The sequence below is a fragment of the Clarias gariepinus genome, chromosome 18 (genome assembly GCF_024256425.1).
Source record: "Clarias gariepinus isolate MV-2021 ecotype Netherlands chromosome 18, CGAR_prim_01v2, whole genome shotgun sequence".
NCBI classification, from domain to species: domain Eukaryota; kingdom Metazoa; phylum Chordata; class Actinopteri; order Siluriformes; family Clariidae; genus Clarias; species Clarias gariepinus.
Genome location: NC_071117.1, coordinates 13,799,998 through 13,820,952, shown reverse-complemented (window position 1 = coordinate 13,820,952; position 20,955 = coordinate 13,799,998). Strand labels below are relative to the sequence as shown.

Genomic DNA, 20,955 nt, shown 5'->3' with positions numbered 1-20,955 from the left:
TAGATTTATGGAATAACACGTGTTTTTTTTCTTCCACAGAACACTAAATTATCCTTGTAGCTTCAGGGTGAACTTCAGAAACCAACCTTTTGCAGCACACAAAAAAAAACTCGTTTTTTTTTTTTTTTTTTCATTTCACATTGCTGTTTGTGTTTTTTTTTTTTGTTGTTGTTGTTTCTCCGAAGCATGAATTAGACCCCGATGAGTCGAGCGTTACTCGGGGTGATATGTGACTATTCAGAAGAGTCGCCAGGGACGGAGCGTGACCCTACATGCCCTTGGGTAAACTCATCTTCTATTAATGAAGCAGTGCTTCCTGTAAAGTCAAACCAGACCAAATGATTCAGCAATGACTAACACTCCCGGCCCACATCCTTCACTAACACACACATTGCGGTGACTCAGACAAACGATCAGCATGTTACCTAGCGCATGGACACTCGATAACCTCGTCTGCTAGGATTCTTTTTAGCGTGTTTGTCAACGCCCGAGCCTCAAAGGCTACACCGGTGGAAAAAAAAATAATGCATTCTCAGTTTTACGGCCCAGAGTAAACGAAAAGTATTTTCATAATCTTAATAAAATTAAAGAAAGACAAATATGACAGTGTCAACTTAACACATTCCATTGATGTGAAGTCATGAAGTTATACCAGAGAAATGTGTTTCGCCCTGGGAGGTCATACAAAAATATGCTTTAGTGCATAAAAACACGGGGATTTTCCGACTTGCGCACTCTGAGCGAGTCAGGGCTAAGATGTCGTGGGCTGATCATTAGGGATGTGCAATAATAAACTCATAGTGGTGTCGGTACGATCTAGCTAATTACAATATCATTATCGAGAAGAATGACCAGGATGGTTAGAGCTTACAGGACGTCTTACTGTAATAACCACTCATTATGGTCGTGGTGAGCAGAGAAGCATTGAGGAATCATCACCGCATTGAACTGATTCAATACAGATGAGCTACAGCAGCTGAAGACCATATCGAGGTTCACTCCAGGCAGCCAAGAAGAGGAATCTAAGGTGAGGTGAGGTGAGGTGAGGTGGTGTTTTTCTCATCTTCAACTCTCAATAGTACTTATTGCTATGGCCAAGGACGTAATATTTAATCTGCAAAACTGTAAAAAAAAAAAAAAAAAAAAAAGGACCAATAATGCTTGTTAAGGCTGTTCTACTAGGGGCGTTCAAATCCAACTGAGAACGCAGTTACTGTATGAGAATAAAAACTCTTTTTATTTGTCTATATAATCCCCTGCAACACCAGCGTTTCACTAGTGCCATCAAAGTAGAAAGTTTTCTCCCATGATCGGACTGCCTGCTTCACCTCTGACACGCCGGCCTCCCAGGAACTCCTTTTAATGACATTAATGTTCCTATGAACGATCGTGTGTACAGTTCCAACGGGCAGATGCGCCTCTTCCGAAAGATGGTGAGACCTTCATCGATTTTCAAGGATCAGGAATCCCACGCATTGAAGGTTTTACCGCGTCCGAGTCTCATCTCGTTTGGTTCCATTCGTTTCAATTCAAGTCAAAAAAGTTCATCCCAAGTCCAGGGTTCGTCTTGTAAATATAGAACACAAATATAAAAAAATTTCTCCTAAATTGCCTGAAATTATAAAACATCTGAGTTTTTTATTCGGTGTATTTTTATTGCTCCCGCCATAAATTCTTTTATAACTTGCAGGTTTGGCTCTAGCTGCTCATTATAAGTCACTTATAAGAAGGGAGGGATCAGAACCGAGCTACAGCATGTGGTGTGTAGGAAGTGTAAAACCCAAACCCGGCCCTGTGATGTGTGCGAAATACATTGATGAATCAGCTGTTTGTTTAATGATCGGCTATTTATTTACTTTAAAACAAATGGTTAATTACATTTCCACGTCGGTTTATTTTTCATTTTGTGGCCGGCGGGAGGCGTTTCCACAAATCATGGTGGCATTCCTGACAGTGAGGTGACAAAGTGGCCTGGTGTGAGACTCGGTATTTATAATACACCCACAGCCACCTATTCACTCGCGCACTCATCCATCCGGACAGCCAATCACATGGCAGCGTTGCGAATGAATAAATCAAGCAGATCCAGTCGAGAGCTCCAGTTCATGTTCACGCTCACTATTCTGTGATCTCAGTGACGGGGCTGTTGGTATCTGAGGCTGATGTGGCCACCAGGAGTGAGTCTAAAATGCACGTTCGCCAGATTTGCAGGACAGTTATTAATGTAAACATGGATGTGAAGAAATATCTCCTAAGAAATAACACCTTGTGGAATCAATGCCATGACGACCTTTAGGCTATTGAGAGCAAACGCTGTTCTTCTTTACTGAAACTGAATGCATTTGAGCAAAGTAACTGATATCCAAATTATTCCGTTTTATCCACACCCTCGCCGTTCTGTAATTAAGGGCTTCTCTTTCTAACCAAAACAATATCAGGTGTCTACAACAATGCCCACGGTATAATAAGCTTATTCCGCTTGTTGATGCTCACCAGTAATGGGTTGTAGGTGGACGGAAGTGAAGCGACTCCACGCGGCCCGGCGGCTGAGGACAGGACAGGCACAGCAGGAGCGAAAATCCCCAGAGCGTTCAGGTTCAGGCCGGGGATCAGTGCGGTCTGCAGCTACAGACGCAGAACCAAAAACAGAAGTGAGAATCAGGGAATCTCACAGTGTTAAAACTCACACTTACACACTCTCACTTCTGTAATTATGTGTGCTTGACTTTTTACAACTGTTCATTTCATTTAAGGGCGGCGTGGCGGCGTAGTGGTTAGCACTGGCGCTTGCACCTTTCATGCTTGCTGGGTTTCCTCCGGGTGCTCCGGTTTCCTCCGACAGTCCAAACACATGCAGGGTAGGCTAACTGAAATTCCCAAATTGCCCACAGTGTGTGTGTGTGTGTGTGTGTGTGCCCTGCGATGAATTGACACCTTATTCAGGGTGTACCCCGCCTCATTCCCCAAGTCTCCTGGAATAGCTCCAGTCCCCCCCTCCGCGATCCCGTGTACAGGATAAATCGGTGTAGACGATAAGCCAGCGAGTAAACCAGTAGAGATGTTATGTCCAGTTTACTACACAAGGTGGTGCAGCTTTACCACTCTGATTGCTTGTTTTTCTCACAAGAGCTGGAATAAAAAGGAAAAAGAAAAAAGAAGAACCTCTGGCTGAATTCAGTTCTGTTAAGGGTAATCCCATTTAGAGGCACAAGCGTAGATTTGAAAAGGCTTGATTTGTTTACACCTCATTTGCAATGCTGCTTTTTAAAAGTCCTTTACACGCCTCAGTGGCCACGTACAATCGGGACTCGTACTGGTGAGGATAAAAAATCAATAAAATATCATTAAAGCGCTGGCATGATTGTGAGTGAACATTTTGTCAAGTTTCTCTCGATTCAGTTTTGTCAGAATCTGGTATATTAAAAATAAATAAATAAATAAATAAATTAATTAATTAATAATCTGAATTTACATTAAATAGCCAAATAAACAGGAAAAATAGCATTATTGTTCTCTTGGTGTGTATAACAGTAAATTTAAATATTGCTGAAAAAAACGCAGCACATTGACGTCAAAAGCTTAATATTATTAGCATTTTATCTATTTTTAAACCTTTTCTTTTATCCGCTACATCATGGGACAAAAATAAATAAATACAAATTTTATTTAAAAACATCCTAACAACAGGCCCAAATAATAAAAATTGATGAAAGCATTTAAATAAGAGAAGTCATGCAGCCATTTTTATACTTCCCCACACAGCAGTAGTCGCTATTATCACCTGGATCTTTTCATTTTCTTATATACGAATATAACTAGGGAATAAACGACTAAACACACGTAAATAAAAAGAAGAAAAATAAATATTCAAGAAGTGAATGAATCACGACACAGATCAGCCATAACATTACGACCACCTGCTTTATCAAAGCCTTTTCCTCGATTTGATCCACACCAGCCTTAGCCTTAGCTAGCATGACCTTATCACTGCTTTTCCCTCCATTCCGTCCCACAAGAGCTGCAGTTTTGTATTTGCTCTGACCCAGTCGTCTACAATTTGGTTCACTAAAATCCTTCATTTTGCCCGTTTCATCATCAACTTTAAGGACTTGTTTGTTCACTTGCTGCCTAATACTGTATATCCCACCCACTTCCAGGTGCCACGGTAATGAGATATTGTAACTGTCGCTACGGTGACAAGGGTCAACCTGTGACGTCTAGACGAGCGTTGGGCGGGTGGTCATAATGTTATGGCTGATCGGTATTGCAGGAATGCGAGAACTCGACAAACGAACAGACAAACGAATATATAACCAAGCGAGCAATGTTTTACAGCCTGCAATCTGGCAGACAGTTACAAACAGGAAGCTTGTGTAATTACCATACAGCTGATATAATAGCCAGAAATTATGCATTTTTACACTACTTTCATGCCAAACATAAATTCTGTAATAAACTTGCATTTTTCATGATTTCTTCTTGTGTTTTTTTTTATTTTATTTTTTTTATGAAGCAATACTGTTTGGCTCGTATTGTGCTACAATGTGCATGACATATTCTTTGAATGGAGGACATAATCACTAGACACAGCAGCGGCACGGCGGTGTAGTGGTTAGCCACATCACCTCGTACCTCCGGGGTTTGGGGGTTCAAATCTTGCTTCTGGTCTGTTCTCCCCTGTGTACTTTGGTTTCCGAATTGTCGGTAGCGTATGATTGGGTGTGTAAGTGTGTGTACCCTGAATAAGGCTCCACAGAATATGTGTTAAAAAATATATATATATAAAATAGATGAATGAATGGATAAATGGATTACAAAACATAAAATCGAACGTTCTGAATGAATTATTGATTTCGTTCATTTGTTCACGCTGTCGTGTTCTCACCTTAAATCCACAGCCTCGAAATTCCCTCAATTTTTCCTAGCATCATAATATTTCAAACCTTCTCTCTCTCTCTCTTGTTCCTTTTTGAAGCCAAATATCAATCTAATGATTTGATTTACTCGCTCCGATCACGCGTCACGTCTCGGGAGTGCGTGTGAAGGCCTCTAACGCTTGAACGGAGAGTGAGTAGATGTCCCCGGCGCTCTGTGTGATGTGCTCACGTTCACGGCCGCCACGTCGTTCTCGTACGCCTCTCTCAGCTTCTTCATGATTTCCACCTCTGCGTTACAGCACTCGTCCACCCCGCCCCGCACTGTGATGGTACGCTCCGGGTTGTAGATGGTCAAATCCTGCAGGCTGCAGTGGGAAGCACGGGTCAATAATTTAGAAAGTAGGCGAAGCAAAGGATCACACCTACGTACCTCAGTGCAACTAGTGTCGGTGTACTACAAACATTTTAACCACCTGAGTTTTATTATTATTATTATTATTATTGTTATTATTATTATTTAATGGCCTTAGTTTAATTTGATAGTGTAGACATTTGAACGGAGTGTGTAGTGTGCACTGGAGTGTGTAACATACGGTGAAATGGTGATCTTGGTCCCAGTGTCCTGCTCGATCTTCTTCAGGTTCCTGCCTTCTTTACCGATCAGCCGTCCTACAAGACTGTTATGGGCCAAAATCTTCAGAGGGACCTCCTCTGCACTGTGTGTGTGTGTGTGTGTGTGTGTATGAGGGAGAGACAGAGAGAGAGAGATTTTAATATTTAATTATGTATATATGCACACATATGCATATGAAGGATTAAAAAAAGCACTTGTGTGCCAGTTATGTCTGTTTTGGTGATAAAGGATCTCAAAAAATAAAAAGAAGAGAGAAAGAGAGAGAGAGAGAGAGAGATACAAAAATGAAACAGATAAGACAGACAGAAAAAATGAGATCGAGAAAGACAGAAACAAAGTAAGAAGAGAAAGATGGCAGAAAGGGAGAGAGAGAGAAAGACACTGAGAAAAAAAGAGAGAGAGAATGAGAGAGAGTGAGTGTGTTATATTTACAGAGAGAAATAGAACAAGAGAGAGAAAAAGGGTTATATACAGAGAGAGAGAGAGAGACACTGACATACTGAAAAAATGAGAGAGAGAAAGACAGAAACAAAGCGAGACAGTGGAAGACATGGCAAAACGAGAGAGGTAGACAAAGAGGAAAAGAGACTGAGAAAAAGAAAGAGAAGGAGAGAGTTATATGTACCGAGAGAGAGAAAGACACTAATGTTCAGTACTGTACAAAAATGAGCGATAAAAAGACCAAACAAATTATATAGAGAGACAGAAGCAAAGCGAGACAGTGGAAGACATGGCAGAAAGGGAGAGGGAGAAACAGAAAAAGAGACTGAGAAAGGGCGGGAGAGAGACACTGACATAGAAAAATGAGACAGATAAAAAGAAGACCAAAAAAAAATAATATGGAAAAAGACAGAAACAAAGAAAGACAGAGAAAGATGGCAAAAAAGAAAAAGAGAAAAAGAGGCTGAGAATAAGAAAGAGAGAGAGAGAGAGAGACATACAAAAATAAGAGATAAAAAGATTTTAAAAAATGAGATGAAGAAAGACAGAAACAAAGGAAGACAGAGGAAGAGATGACAGAGAGAGAGAGAGAGAGAGAGAGAGAGAGAGAGAATAATCTTCTTTCAGTAAGTCACTTGTAATCATAAAGGGATTAAGTATGAAGTAATAATTTCATGCATGTCAGGCTGCTTATGTTAAATATGGAGTAAATGATTTCACGTTTTTGTGTGTGTGTGTGTGCGTGTGTGTGTGCGCGCGCGCTTCAACACAAAAAAACGAGTTGAAAAGCTTCACATTACTCTTTTGACTGTAAGCCAGACATGGCAGTGGACGAGCACGAGATCTAAACCCGCTTGCAGGTTTCTCAGTGCCACAGACTCTGGCGCTCGCTTTAGCCTGCAGTGTGAACACGTGTGATACTGACGTCTTGGTGTCGGTGGCTTCTTTCTCCATGACCTCCAGGATCATCCTGCAGGCGTGCGAGCAGCCCTCTGGAGACGAGTGGATGGTGATGGGCTTCTCCGCAGCCCCTGCGTTCTCCTTACGATGGATGTCCACTCTAAATAGGAAAAACCAGGAGACGTGTTCAAATAAACCGATCGTCTGAATCGCCCTGATTAACGTATGAGGCTGCGACGTGGGGGTGATTCAGAGTGGATTAGCAAGAGAACTCCGACAGCGTTACGTTTATAAAAGTGTATTACTTTAGCTGGTCTCTGAAACGCACTCGAGATGTAAATGTCACGTCTATATTGGTGGTAATTTAGAGGAGCCTGTCAGCGCTTCCCCTCAGTTCACTAATCAAACAGCCCTTTAAAAAAAGACTCAATACTCACGGAATTGCTTTTAAAATAACAAGCAGCTTGAGGTTTTTCTTTTGGTTATCTAACCACAGGAAATAATTAGGTTAATAAAGATTTTTCTTCTTTTTTTTTTTAATGATTACACGCTGTTAGCTTTGCTAAAAAAATTTCAGGAATGTTTATATTTTTTGTTTTTTTTATTCCTCATATAACTCCATGATACCGTCTCTCCTTGAAGACACATAAAGCCAGCAAAAGAGATTTCATTAAACTGTTGCTGACTGGGGCAGCGTAACACGCTCGGAGGAAAGCGCTATCCGCCCTCTTCCACATATATGAGCTCATGCAATATTTTTCTACATTCACTTCAATTTAATATTCTCTTTAAGATAAAGCTTAATTTAAAAAATAAATAACCCTAATTAAATCATATTTAAAGACTGAAATGTACTAAATATGATAAATAAATCATGTTCAAATTGTTTTTTAAACAAAAATGCAGTTATTAATTCCAAACTATTTTTGTTGTTCTGTTGTTGCAACTTTGTTTTACTATTATAAATTATTAATTATTATATCTTAAAATTATCTTAAGCTATATCTTAAAATATCTTAATATCTTTATTATATCTTAAAAATATATATCTTTATTATATCTTAATATTATATATTTTAAAAATGTAATCTTAAAATATCTTAATATCTTTATTATACTTTAATATTATACCTTAAAAATTATGAAATCGTACAAATCTTAATATATATCATATATCTTAAAATATCTTAATATCTTTATGATATCTTAATATTATACCTTCAAAATGATTATATCTTAAAAAGATCTTAATTTAAATCTTAAAATATCTTAATATCTTTACTATATCTTAAAAATATTTCAATATCTTTATTATACCTTAAAAATATTATATTTTAAAAATATCTTAATCTATATTTTAAAAATATCTTTATATCTTTATTATATCTTAATATTATATCTTTTAAATCATTTTATCTTAAAAATATCTTAATATGTTTAGTATATCTTAATATTATGCTCTCAAAATTATTATATTCTAAAATATCTTCATATCTTTATTATATCTTTATTATATCTTCATTTATATCTTAAAATATCTTAATATCTTTATTTTATCTTAAAAATATCTTAATATCTTTATTATACTTTAATATTATACCTTAAAAATGTTTATATCTCAAAATACCTTAATATCTTTATTATATATTAATACTATATCTTTAAAAAAAGACTAAGATGTGTTTAGAAGATGAACAATTTTGACTTGAATAACTATGAGGGTTTAAAGTGACCCACATACTTAAAAAATCAATAAAAACTCTTAAGTTCAGAAATGCTCAGAAATATTTCATTGTTCAGATAGGGCATTGAGCTTAAGAGGAAAAAAAGTCTGTACAGACATTTTCTGCATTGCTTTCTAGCCATTTAACACTTTTTTTGTTAAGAAAGTATTTATTTGTGTCTATTACCTATTAAATAAGAATTAGTGTCTCCTGCTTTTCAGTTTTCAGTCATGTACCCACTGTCTCAGAACAAGAGGTATAGAAAAGAGAAGGACAATGTGAGAGAGAGAGAAAAAAAAAGAGAGAGAGAGAGAGGACAGATCTGGAGTACGCAGTACACACGCTGATAAAGTGAGATGCTCAGAACACCTGAGATGTGATGATTACAGGACTCAGCACAAGAACGACTGCCAGTCTTTTTCCCGCCTTTTTGCTGACCGCTCTATCAGAGAGAGCCGCGGCCGAACAGAGCGATCCGAGCACTTCTGTAGACGCGCGAGCTTATTGGTTGAGTGGTGCTGTTATTACCAGGAGCGTGTGATTTTGATGTAGCGGGAGTGATACTGAATGGGACACGGTAATTTTAGCCTTTTCAGACTGTCGCACTGCAGAGGCAAATATGCGACGGTGATTAACGCATGATTTATTGTGCAGTCCAAGAAAAGGCTGTTTCAGTGCCAAAATACCGAAGTGCCAGAAGAATAAATAGGAGTAAATACGAGACAAATAAGACAAGAGGCATTAAAGGAAACAATCAAAAGGGAAAAAAAAGAAAAGAAATGTAACGTTGAAATTCAGCCTGGGATTTGTGCCCTGAGCTGGAGAGGAGTAATAACCACTTATTTATATCAGAGAGCCTTAAAAGAAAACATTATGAAGATTTAAACAGTTTAATAACTACAGCACAGCTAAAACCTTGAACCTGATTGGTTAGGAGTTGTGCGTTATTTCTGTACTGTAGTTCTGACATTAAATTAATATTACTACATTCAAACACTTTGGTGATCTAATATACATCTAATTTAAAAAAAAAAAAAAAAACTAAAAAAAAAAATATATATCACGGATGTGAGCTGGTTCGTTAAGGGACACCTAACATTTCTTCTTCTTCTTCAGTGTCAGAGCTTTGTACCAGTCATGGTCAATGTCCCGGCAAGTCTAAAGTAGTTCAGTAAACGAGGAGTCAGCGAATCTAATCCAATAAACTTTTTGTCAAATTCAGCACTCTCCTCACAGTGCGCTAGATGTTCTTCAATGTGTGGGCTGAGGAAAAAAAAATTATAATGTGCATACACGACATGGGCTCTGTAAATGAGAAACAAAAAAGTGGGCTTGATCATGTTTTTTATAAATTCAAGATTTAAAAATGATCCCCACTCCGGTTATGGTAAAACTTCTGTTGCTCAGACTGTCTAATCAGCGCTTTCCGTTCAAGGCTGCTGTCTCTCAAGTCACTGCTGTGCAGGTGTGAACGTGTTACATCAGTTTATTTGTAATTGACGCCCCACTTGTGATTTGCACGAAAGAAGAGGAGCGTGCAGTGATTTCTTTTTATGTGGTCTGAGGGTGTACCCGGTGCCAAAACTAATTGCGGAAGCGGTCGGATATCTGCTAACTAAATTTAGAGCAATACTCTGAGGATGGTGGGAGTTTCTTAAAGAGAATCATTACTGGTGATGAGATGTGGATGAGAGGGTGAGAGTAAGGAGCAGAAAACATCCTCAATCACGACAGAGTAAAAAAAAAAGTCAAAAGTCAACCATCAGCTGAAAAAGGGATGTTTTACAGTTTTCTGGGATTCACAAGGGCCAGTATTGAAACATTATCAGGAAAAAGATTCAACCACCAACAGTTGGTCAGCAATTAGGAGCTGAAAGAAAAAGAAGCCTAAACTTCGGTTTGAACGCAGTAGGGATGGAAAGTTCAAATCATTTTAGTGACTCGGTTCGAGATGAACTGATCTTTTTTTGACTCATTTCATTCGTTTTGTTCTTTTGATCAGAAATATAATAAAATGTTACATTTTCAATAAAAAGACCGCCAACACGTCTACATACACAAATTTGGGCTATAGTTCCAGTAATGAAAATATTACAATACAGCTAAGGACATACTATAATAAATAGAATGAGCAGCTCACCTCTCATATCTTCTAGTCAGAGTCGTTTAGTCTTTTGAATTTATTGCACCACATAGTGTCTTTGAGAGTCACGTGACAAAGGAAAGAACGATTCAAACCAAAGACTCAAAGGTAACTAATCATTTCTGTTTTCTGTCCATAACCTACGGAGGTTTTTTGAGGTGTTAAAGCATCCTCCGTATAGTCCTGATCCGGCTCTACCAGACTTTCAACTGTGTGGTTCCCTGAAAGCAGCGGTACCGTATTAGGATGGCACATTCGTCGATTATGTATTTGTCTTTTCTAAAAGTTTATTATTACTCAGGAATATCATAAATATCGGTCAGGATGCTCGGGTGTCACCACATTGGCAAAGTGCGTCCATCGATTTAAATTTGCCGGAGATTTCGATATATATGGGAGGGGTGTATTTGCTTGACTGTTGAGTTAAAATGTGAAATGCTGAATCCTCCCTTCATTTATAATATAACTGTTGAATCAACAGCTCTGAGGATGTCTTTGTGTTAAATGTAAATGGTGGATTAGAGTGTGTTGAGATCAAGGATATGATTACATGGATACGGTTTCATTTAATTAATTTGTGTAATCAGCAGTACGCTCAAGTGTTGTTGTTGTTTTTTCCCATGGCATTTGTGCAGACACTTGATTTTTTTGCTACATATGCAAAAAAAGAAAAAGGGAGGGGTGGTAGTGTTGTGATATGACGATTCTGTCTACACCTCATACTGTAGCTGTGAGCGAATACTTCACAACTGTCGCTTTTTATTGCATCATTACTTATTAATCTCTACATTATTAAAAATTAATAATTAATGCATTCACTACTTCCGCTTTTTTTCAATAACTGAACCACAATAGGACGCACCAGTTTGTTAAAAATGAAAAAAAAAAAAATATATATATAGACTTCCTGAAGTATTTCACAGGGAGAACATTTTTAGGCTGAGCACTGGTGTGATGTGGTGAAACGGTTTAGAGGTGATGGACAGCCTGATGAGTGAAAGAAGCATTTGTGGCGTAGCGGTTAGCACTGTCGCCTCGCACCTCCAGGGTCAAGGGTTCGATTCCCGTCTGTGTATGTGGAGTTCGCATGTTCTATCGAGCTTGGTGGGTTTCCTCCTGCTTCTCCGATCAGTTTAATTGGCGTTCCCAAATTGCCTGTAGTGTGTGTTCCCTGTGATGTATTGGCACCCTGTCCAACCTTTACCCCGCCTCGTCCCAAAGTCTACTTGGATAGGCTGCTGTGTCCCTGTACGGGACGAATTTCATTCATAACTAAAGCATGTCCTCGACTGCTAACTCTCAACCAAGAGCAGATTCTCCTTAAACGCAATTCTAATTAAACTGTAGGCTTTAGGACTCAAAGTGTCTTCAGTACTCACTTGGACTGGCTCTGCTTGGTGATGTTCTTGATGGTGAGTCCCTCTTTTCCAATGATGGCTCCTACGAACTGTGTGGGGACGAGCAGTCTCAGCGGGAGCTCATGGTGCGTGTGGTGTCCACCCTGCAGGCCCCCCATGGCCCCGGAGTGGGCGGAGTCAGACTCCCGCGTCCCCCTGCCTCCCCGGGACGCCCTATGCTGGGCCTGGGGTCCCGCTTCACTCTCGTTCCCGCCGCCCTCCACGTCCAGAATGTAGGACACGCTGAAAGAGTGATCTTCCAGATTGTGGCCCGTCAGCTTCTCTATGGCCCTGGGAGACGTTACACATTCAGGAAGTTAAGATTTACACACTCATGCTTCAAAAACATGGCAGATTTCACACTTTAGACGTTTTTATATCAATTAACTTTGAATAAAAATAGATATTATGTACGTATGAAGGTTGTAATGACATGAAATGCAACTTTCTCAGATATCTGCCTCGTTATAGTTAAGTTATAATTAATTACGAAGCGTTTAGAGAAAACACGTACTGCTATAGGAGTTTGTAAATGCTTTACAGCAAACAATTAGGACATCTCAGTTATCTCGCAGAAGTGTATTATATTATAATATATCAGAAAATCTATATTGTCTGTTAATATTATAAATTGCCCACGTCCTAAACATGTCTTTAACTCGCAGTTTTCTGTGTTTTTGGACCGGTGACTACAGTGGAAACAAACTCCAGTAACTAAACAGTTTATAAGTACTTAATGAATCAGAGGCAGATGTGTGTGTCTGTCTCACTTGTGTCTCTAAACCATATATAAAGGACGACATCACCAGCACATCGGCCTGAACGCTGGATAAAAGGGGAGATGAAGAAGTGCAAAGGACAGATACACTATCAGGAACAAACAGACAAGAGGATGGAAGGAAGGATGGAAAGAGAGATGAATGGCCTCTTACTCTTTAGCTTCTTCCTTCGATGCGTATGTGACGTTCACCACAGCTGTGTCTGAGTCAGCGTTCACTACACACACACACACACACGCACACACACACACACACACACACACGTTCGGGCTTAAAATGCTCAGTTTTTCACTCCACTGTTATCTCATGATTTACCAACAAAGTCTGAATCACACTTGCAGGCACTTACACATACACACACACACACACACACACACACACACACACACACAGACACACAAATACATTCACCATTCACACAGACAAACAGACACAAATACATTCACCATTCACACAGAGTGCTGTGGGCGGTTGAGACAACACTACAATGTGCAAACTTTAAATCAGGGAACATGCACGCACACGCACACACAACTGAAACTAAATCTCTACAATTCAACTTTTGTTGAAGTTATACAGCATCTCTGTATAATCCATGTTACAACATGTACATAATTGCTACTTCCTACAAGATTGACAGGCCACGCCTCCTACACTGAGACTGACACACACAAAGGCCACGCCTCCTACACTGAGATTAACACACAGAGGCCACGCCTCCTACACTGAGACTGACACAGAGGCCACGCCTCCTACACTTAGACTGACAGAAAGGCCACGCCTCCTCCACTAAGACTGACAGAGAGGCCACGCCTCCTACACTGAGACTGACACACACAGAGACCACGCCTCCTACACTTAGACTGACAGAGAGGCCACGCCTCCTACACTGAGACTGACACACACAGAGGCCACGCCTCCTACACTGAGACTGACACACACAGAGGCCACGCCTCCTAGACTGAGACTGACACACACAGAGACCACGCCTCCTACACTTAGACTGACAGAGAGGCCACGCCTCCTACACTGAGACTGACACACACAGAGGCCACGCCTCCTACACTGAGACTGACACACACAGAGGCCACGCCTCCTACACTGAGACTGACACACACAGAGGCCACGCCTCCTAGACTGAGACTGACACACACAGAGACCACGCCACCTACACTTAGACTGACAGAGAGGCCACGCCTCCTACACTGAGACTGACACACACAGAGGCCACGCCTCCTACATTGAGACTGACACACACAGAGACCACGCCTCCTCCACTGAGACCAACACAGAGGCCACGCCTCCTACACTGAGACTGACAGAAAAGCCACGCCCCCTCACTGAGACCAACACAGAATCCTCCACTGAGACTGACACACACAGAGACCACGCCTCCTACACTGAGACGGACACACACAGAGGCCACGCCTCCTACACTGAGACTGACACACACAGAGACCACGCCTCCTACACTTAGACTGACAGAGAGGCCACGCCCCCTCACTGAGACCAACACAGAATCCTCCACTGAGACTGACACACACAGAGGCCACGCCTCCTACACTTAGACTGACAGAAAGGCCACGCCTCCTCCACTAAGACTGACAGAGAGGCCACGCCTCCTACACTAAGACTGACAGAGAGGCCACGCCTCCTACACTGAGACTGACACACACAGAGACCACGCCTCCTACACTTAGACTGACAGAGAGGCCACGCCTCCTACACTGAGACTGACACACACAGAGACCACGCCTCCTACACTTAGACTGACAGAGAGGCCACGCCTCCTACACTAAGACTGACAGAGAGGCCACGCCTCCTACACTGAGACTGACACACACAGAGGCCACGCCTCCTACACTGAGACTGACACACAGAGACCACGCCTCCTACACTTAGACTGACACACACAGAGGCCACGCCTCCTACACTGAGACTGACACACACAGAGACCACGCCTCCTACACTTAGACTGACAGAGGCGCCACGCCTCCTACACTGAGACTGACACACACAGAGGCCACGCCTCCTACACTGAGACTGACACACACAGAGACCACGCCTCCTCCACTGAGACCAACACAGAGGCCACGCCTCCTACACTGAGACTGACAGAAAAGCCACGCCCCCTCACTGAGACCAACACAGAATCCTCCACTGAGACTGACACACACAGAGACCACGCCTCCTACACTGAGACTGACACACACAGAGGCCACGCCTCCTAGACTGAGACTGACACACACAGAGACCACGCCTCCTACACTTAGACTGACAGAGAGGCCACGCCTCCTACACTAAGACTGACAGAGAGGCCACGCCTCCTACACTGAGACTGACACACACAGAGACCACGCCTCCTACACTTAGACTGACAGAGAGGCCACGCCTCCTACACTGAGACTGACACACACAGAGACCACGCCTCCTACACTGAGACTGACACACACAGAGGCCACGCCTCCTACACTGAGACTGACACACAGAGACCACGCCTCCTACACTTAGACTGACACACACAGAGGCCACGCCTCCTACACTGAGACTGACACACACAGAGACCACGCCTCCTACACTTAGACTGACAGAGGCGCCACGCCTCCTACACTGAGACTGACACACACAGAGGCCACGCTTCCTGCACTGAGACTGACACACACAGAGACCACGCCTCCTCCACTGAGACCAACACAGAGGCCACGCCTCCTACACTGAGACTGACAGAAAAGCCACGCCCCCTCACTGAGACCAACACAGAATCCTCCACTGAGACTGACACACACAGAGACCACGCCTCCTACACTGAGACGGACACACACAGAGGCCACGCCTCCTACACTGAGACGGACACACACAGAGGCCACGCCTTAGGGGAGGGTGACTCATGCATACACACATCGTAGTGAGTTTACTGCTCACACACACATTCAAACACACACAGACACACACTCAACATTTGAAAAAATCAAAGGTAAAAGCAGTTAAATGGTCCATTACATTAGTTAAAAAGTGTGTGGATTAAGTACGTGTGTGTGTGTGTGTGTGCGTGTGTGTGCGTGTAAGAGCAGGAAACTCACTACTATGTGTATATGCATGAGGCACACTCCCCTAAGCAATGCCAAAATAATCAAACAACCTCCTTGGAAAAGTTCGGCAGCATCATCTACCTCAAAACACACACACACACACACACGCACGCACGCACACACAGCACACACACACACGCACACACACACACACACACACAAAATGCAGACATCATGCAATTATCATGATTTACACACATCAGTCAGTGATGCAGACCACCCAGCAGCACATACACGCGCCCCCAAACACACACACACACACACACACACACACAAATACAAAGCTAGCACAGGAGTAAACACAGACTCAAAGAAGTGCCACAAACCTGCACAATTTTCCTTTCAGCCAAACTGCAGTCTTTCAGCTAGCCACTCACTCACACACACACACACACACACACTCTCTCTCTCACACACACACACACGCGGTGTAACACTGTGTTTGACTGTACCTTGCTCCACGTTTTCTACTGAGCCGTACTGTGATAACAAGCTGTCTAAAACCTATAGAGAAAAAGAGAAGCTCACATTAAACACACACACACACACACACACACACACAATAGCATTGGAAAAAAAAGATAGAAACTAGACATTCGTAGACATTCTTGACAAGCAGAGAGACTAACAGATAGACAAAGTCTTTCATAGTTGAGTTATAGACAGATAGACAAATAGATAGATAGATAGATAGATAGATAGATAGATAGATAGATAGATAGATAGAACTTTATTAATCCCAAAAGGAAATTATGAGTAATTATATATAATTTAAAGGTTAATCAGATCTTTAGTCTAATTGACTGAATTAAAGAAAGAAAGTTTGAGGGGATGAGACAGAGAGAGACAGACTGATATATGAGAGATACACGTTTATAATCAGCTATAAGTTCAAAGCAAGACTTAATATAAAGCTAAACTATTCTGTACTGCTGAAGCTTTCGGCTTTAAATGAAACGTGTTTTGGTGACACTTTACATCTCTTACGGTATGCGTCTTTTCTTTTTCAGCTGTGTTTCTATCTTAAATATTAAGTGCTCCTAGATCCAAGTCATTACGCTCAGTGGCCACTTCATTAGGTACACCTTTCTAGTACTGAGTTTTGCATCCCCCTTTTTCAATTTTTTATTTTCTCCCTAATTTAGTCGTGTCCAATTTTACAAACCACGTGACACCAGTTGACCGCATCTTTTCGAACTGCTCGCTCACACACCGTTAGGGGCGGCGTAACCCCCGCTCCTTCCACGTGCGTGAGCTCACAGATGCTCCTGATTGGCTGTAGGGCCGTGATTAATGTGGGAGCACTAAGTACCTCTCATCCCTCCCCTCTGAGAGAGCTCGGCCAATCAGCTCTCTCTAGACCTCCGGCTGCGAGATGTTACAGCATCACCTGGGAATCGAACTCGCGATCTCGGGAAGATAGGGCCAGTGCTTTACCACTGCGCCAGACGATTTTCACTTTGTTACGTGCCATGTTATCCAGAGAAGTAGCCACCAGAAGATGCCTTAATGTGTTGTACATTCAGAGATGCTCTTCAGCGTGCCTCGGTTGTAACGAGATGTTACACCACCACCAATACCAGCCTGAAACGGTGATACAAGGCAGGATGAATCCATGGTTTCATGTTGTTCACGCCAAATTGTGACGCAGAAATTGAGACTCACTAGACAAGGCAACGTTTTCCAATTTTCTATTCTCTAATTTTGGGTGAGAGCATGCGAACTCGAGCCTCGGTTGTGGTCTTTTCCTGCTGTTGTACATTCAGAGATGCTCTGCATACCTCAGTTGTAACAAGATGTTATTTGAGTTACTGTTGCCTTTCTATCAGCTCGAACCAGTCTGGCCATTCTCCTCTGACCTCCGGCATCAACAAGGTATTTTCGACTGCTGCTCACTGGATTTTTTTTCTTCTCCTTCTCAGATCATTCCATTCTCTGTACACCCTAGAGATTGGTTGGTTGAAAATCCCAGTATATCAGCAGTTTCAGAAATACTCAGTCTGGCACCAACAACCATGCAACATTCAAAGTCACTTGAATTACCTTTCTGAGGCTCAGTTTGAATTTCAGTAGATCATCTAGACCATGTCGACATGCCTTAATGCATATCTAATTAGCCTTGTGATCGGCTTAGACTGGTTAGAGTGTCCGGCTTGTAAACTTGCGCTCTGGATTCTCGTCTCGGAGCTGCCACTGATGTAATTTATCTGGAATTTTTTTGGGAATCAATAACTAATCTATCTATGAGTACCTGAACAGGTGTACCTAATTAGGGAATTATGTGTTCAAACACACATAGCCAGCACATTTTTATTGAGCAGACGCCCTTATCCAGAGCATTACATTTTAATCTTATTACACATCTGAGCAGTTGAGGGCTCAACAGGGACAACTTGGTGGTCGTGGGATTTGAACCTGAGACCTTCCGAACCATAGTCCAACGCCTTAACCACTGAGCTACCCCTACGCTGATTTATATATTTTCTTGGTTCACAATGTACTTGAAAAAAAGCACTGAGGCTGGAAATCGATTTTGTAGCCTGTGTACGGATGTTAACTTACAAATCGTGTGTCGCACAAATAAAACACCCTGAAAAAAGCAATGTCCTCTTTTTAGAGAAGTGCCGTTGAACCCTAATTCTGCCCCAAACACACATATATATATATATATATATATATATATATATATATATATATATATATATTTATTTGTTTATTTATTTGTTTATTTATTTTTTTATTTGTAAGTGGTCACTAGAGGTCTCAGATGTTAATACCAATTCTAAGCTCTGTAACAGCTACAGTCTCGACGTAACTAAAAGACTTCGCCTTTTCATCTTTCATATGATTTACTGTATGCCATAATTCATCATTCATAATTTATAATTCGCTCTCAGGTGCAGGATTGTAATTAATAAGGTGATTTTCATAAATAGACAGCAATCAACCCAGGTTGCGTTTCGTGTGTGTGTTTGTGTTGAAATCAAGCTGGTGTGCTGCCGAGACGCAGCGGGACTCACCTCCCACTGCAGGTGAGGGGGAATGTTCCGGATCTGAATCTTACGACTCCTGCGGAAAGAGAGCGGTTGAAAGATTAGATCAGAGTTTATGTTGTATTGACTCTTTTTCAACAGCGCATGCAGCAACAATGTTTTATTTCAGCATAGCTGGGCTGATTGAATTAACAGAGGAATGAAGTCGAACTCCTCCTTATTCGGGTCAATTCAGCCGTAAGTCAACAGTAGGTTCTGTCTCGTCTGAAACATGGCTGCCGCGTGTGTGTGTGTGTGTGTGTGTGTGTGTTTTATTTTTTCTCCCACACTGGGAAAAAGTTTTCTGAAACTTTGATTTCTGTACTTCGATAAGTGAGAAACCAAAGACAGGAGTGTACTCGCTTCTAAACAGCGCTGGCTGATATTTAAGAGCATATTTTCTCAGACTAAGTGCATAACTACGTGCCAGCACACTGACCCTAAATGGCCTAAGAGTTCGTCTGCAGCGTATTACATCATCGGCCGTAACGAGATCACAGGCCTACATCACCTTAATGAGATCAGGCGCGTGCCAACTACAGCTCCTCTATCACCTCAAGACTGCAGGAAGAGAAACTGGGTGCTAATGCCACCTACTAGAAACAGAAACTATTCACTGGACTCACGCAAAAACAACTGAGGCATCTTTCTATTAGGAGTTTTTACAGAAAGTTTTTTTGGGAAAAAAACACACACACACACACACACAATACTTAAACTTAGGACTTTGACTTTTTCTATAGTACAGTGCAAAATAGGGATGGGAATCACCTGATATGATATTTACGATATTCTTTACGTGTCACCATGTCGTAAAATTTGTACCACATTTCTAAACAAACTTATATATATATATATAATAAAAATACACGAATTGTCACACAAAAGAATCATGATACATCGCTGAATCAATATTCCCCCATCCCTATTGCAAATAAAACTGTCACTCATAATTGCACATCAGCAAGTTTACCACATTAACGCAAAAAATTTGGTGACTCACTGATTTTTTTGTTTGTTTGTTTTTTCATCAACGATCCTATACTAGTTAAAATGCTCTTCCGCTGTTCTCTTCAGGTTGAATTTGAGGTTGAAACAACATCTCATTAGCATTTTGATCCTTATTAGCACAGCAGTTAATAAATAACCATAGCAAGTGGCTCCACTTCATAGCTCTTAACAGGAATCGGCATCTCCTTCCGCTTTTTGGGTGACGTCTCCATGGACTATTAGGAGATCATTTGGTTGTGTAAGGTCCTGCATAAAAACAGGCTTTTTAGTCTAGAGGTTGGTTTCCACATTCCTTGGCATGCAGGAGGTCCTCAAACTCCTCATTCTACTGTAGGTGTTCGGTAAGGCTGAGGTCAGGATACTTGAGTGCTTCCAAACCATTCTTTAGTCAATCATGTGCTTTGTACACGAGTAAATCAACTAGGGCTGAAATGATTCCTCAAATAACTCGAGTAATTCGATTACTAAAAATGACCGAGGCAAAATCTTCTGCCTAGATGCTTCTTTTGATTCATTTTAAAAGCTTGCGTTATGTTTTTGCGCAATTATTTGGCGGATGCGGATGCAAGCCGCCAGTAAACACCAACGAAGAAGAAGCGCTTACGTCACCCAAAAAGCGGAAGGAGAAGGAAACATTTAGCTGTGTATTGATTTGAGGGTACGTTCTGTTGCGGGCTGCAAAATGGAACGGAGGGAATAAAAATATCAGAGAGCCAAGAGATGAAGAAACCAGTGAGAGAAACGACAGAAACTGTCAGTAAAGGCTTTAGTTATGCCTGAGATGTAGATTTTGAAACTTTTAGTTCTGAAGGTTAAGTTGCACAATGTAGTGTTTTTGTATAATGAATTACTTCAATGTGTGCCTTAGTTTTTTTGATACTTAAAGTCATTTGAAATCCTTTTTTTTTTTTTTTTTTTGCATATGAGA

At 41.3% G+C, this 20,955-nt stretch overlaps 1 protein-coding gene across 1 annotated transcript in view; it reads right to left on the bottom strand.

Moving 5' to 3' along the window:
* Positions 1-20,955, bottom strand: part of igf2bp2b (insulin-like growth factor 2 mRNA binding protein 2b) — a 56,322-nt gene that overhangs the window by 6,786 nt on the left and 28,581 nt on the right. The window contains exons 3-10 of the mRNA XM_053476817.1: positions 19,005-19,053; positions 16,437-16,488; positions 13,049-13,112; positions 12,099-12,407; positions 6,878-7,012; positions 5,471-5,593; positions 5,107-5,242; positions 2,494-2,625 (exon numbers count right to left, since the gene is read on the bottom strand). Coding sequence (XP_053332792.1) covers positions 2,494-2,625; positions 5,107-5,242; positions 5,471-5,593; positions 6,878-7,012; positions 12,099-12,407; positions 13,049-13,112; positions 16,437-16,488; positions 19,005-19,053 — 1,000 coding nt within the window. The remainder of the gene's footprint in view (positions 1-2,493; positions 2,626-5,106; positions 5,243-5,470; positions 5,594-6,877; positions 7,013-12,098; positions 12,408-13,048; positions 13,113-16,436; positions 16,489-19,004; positions 19,054-20,955) is intronic.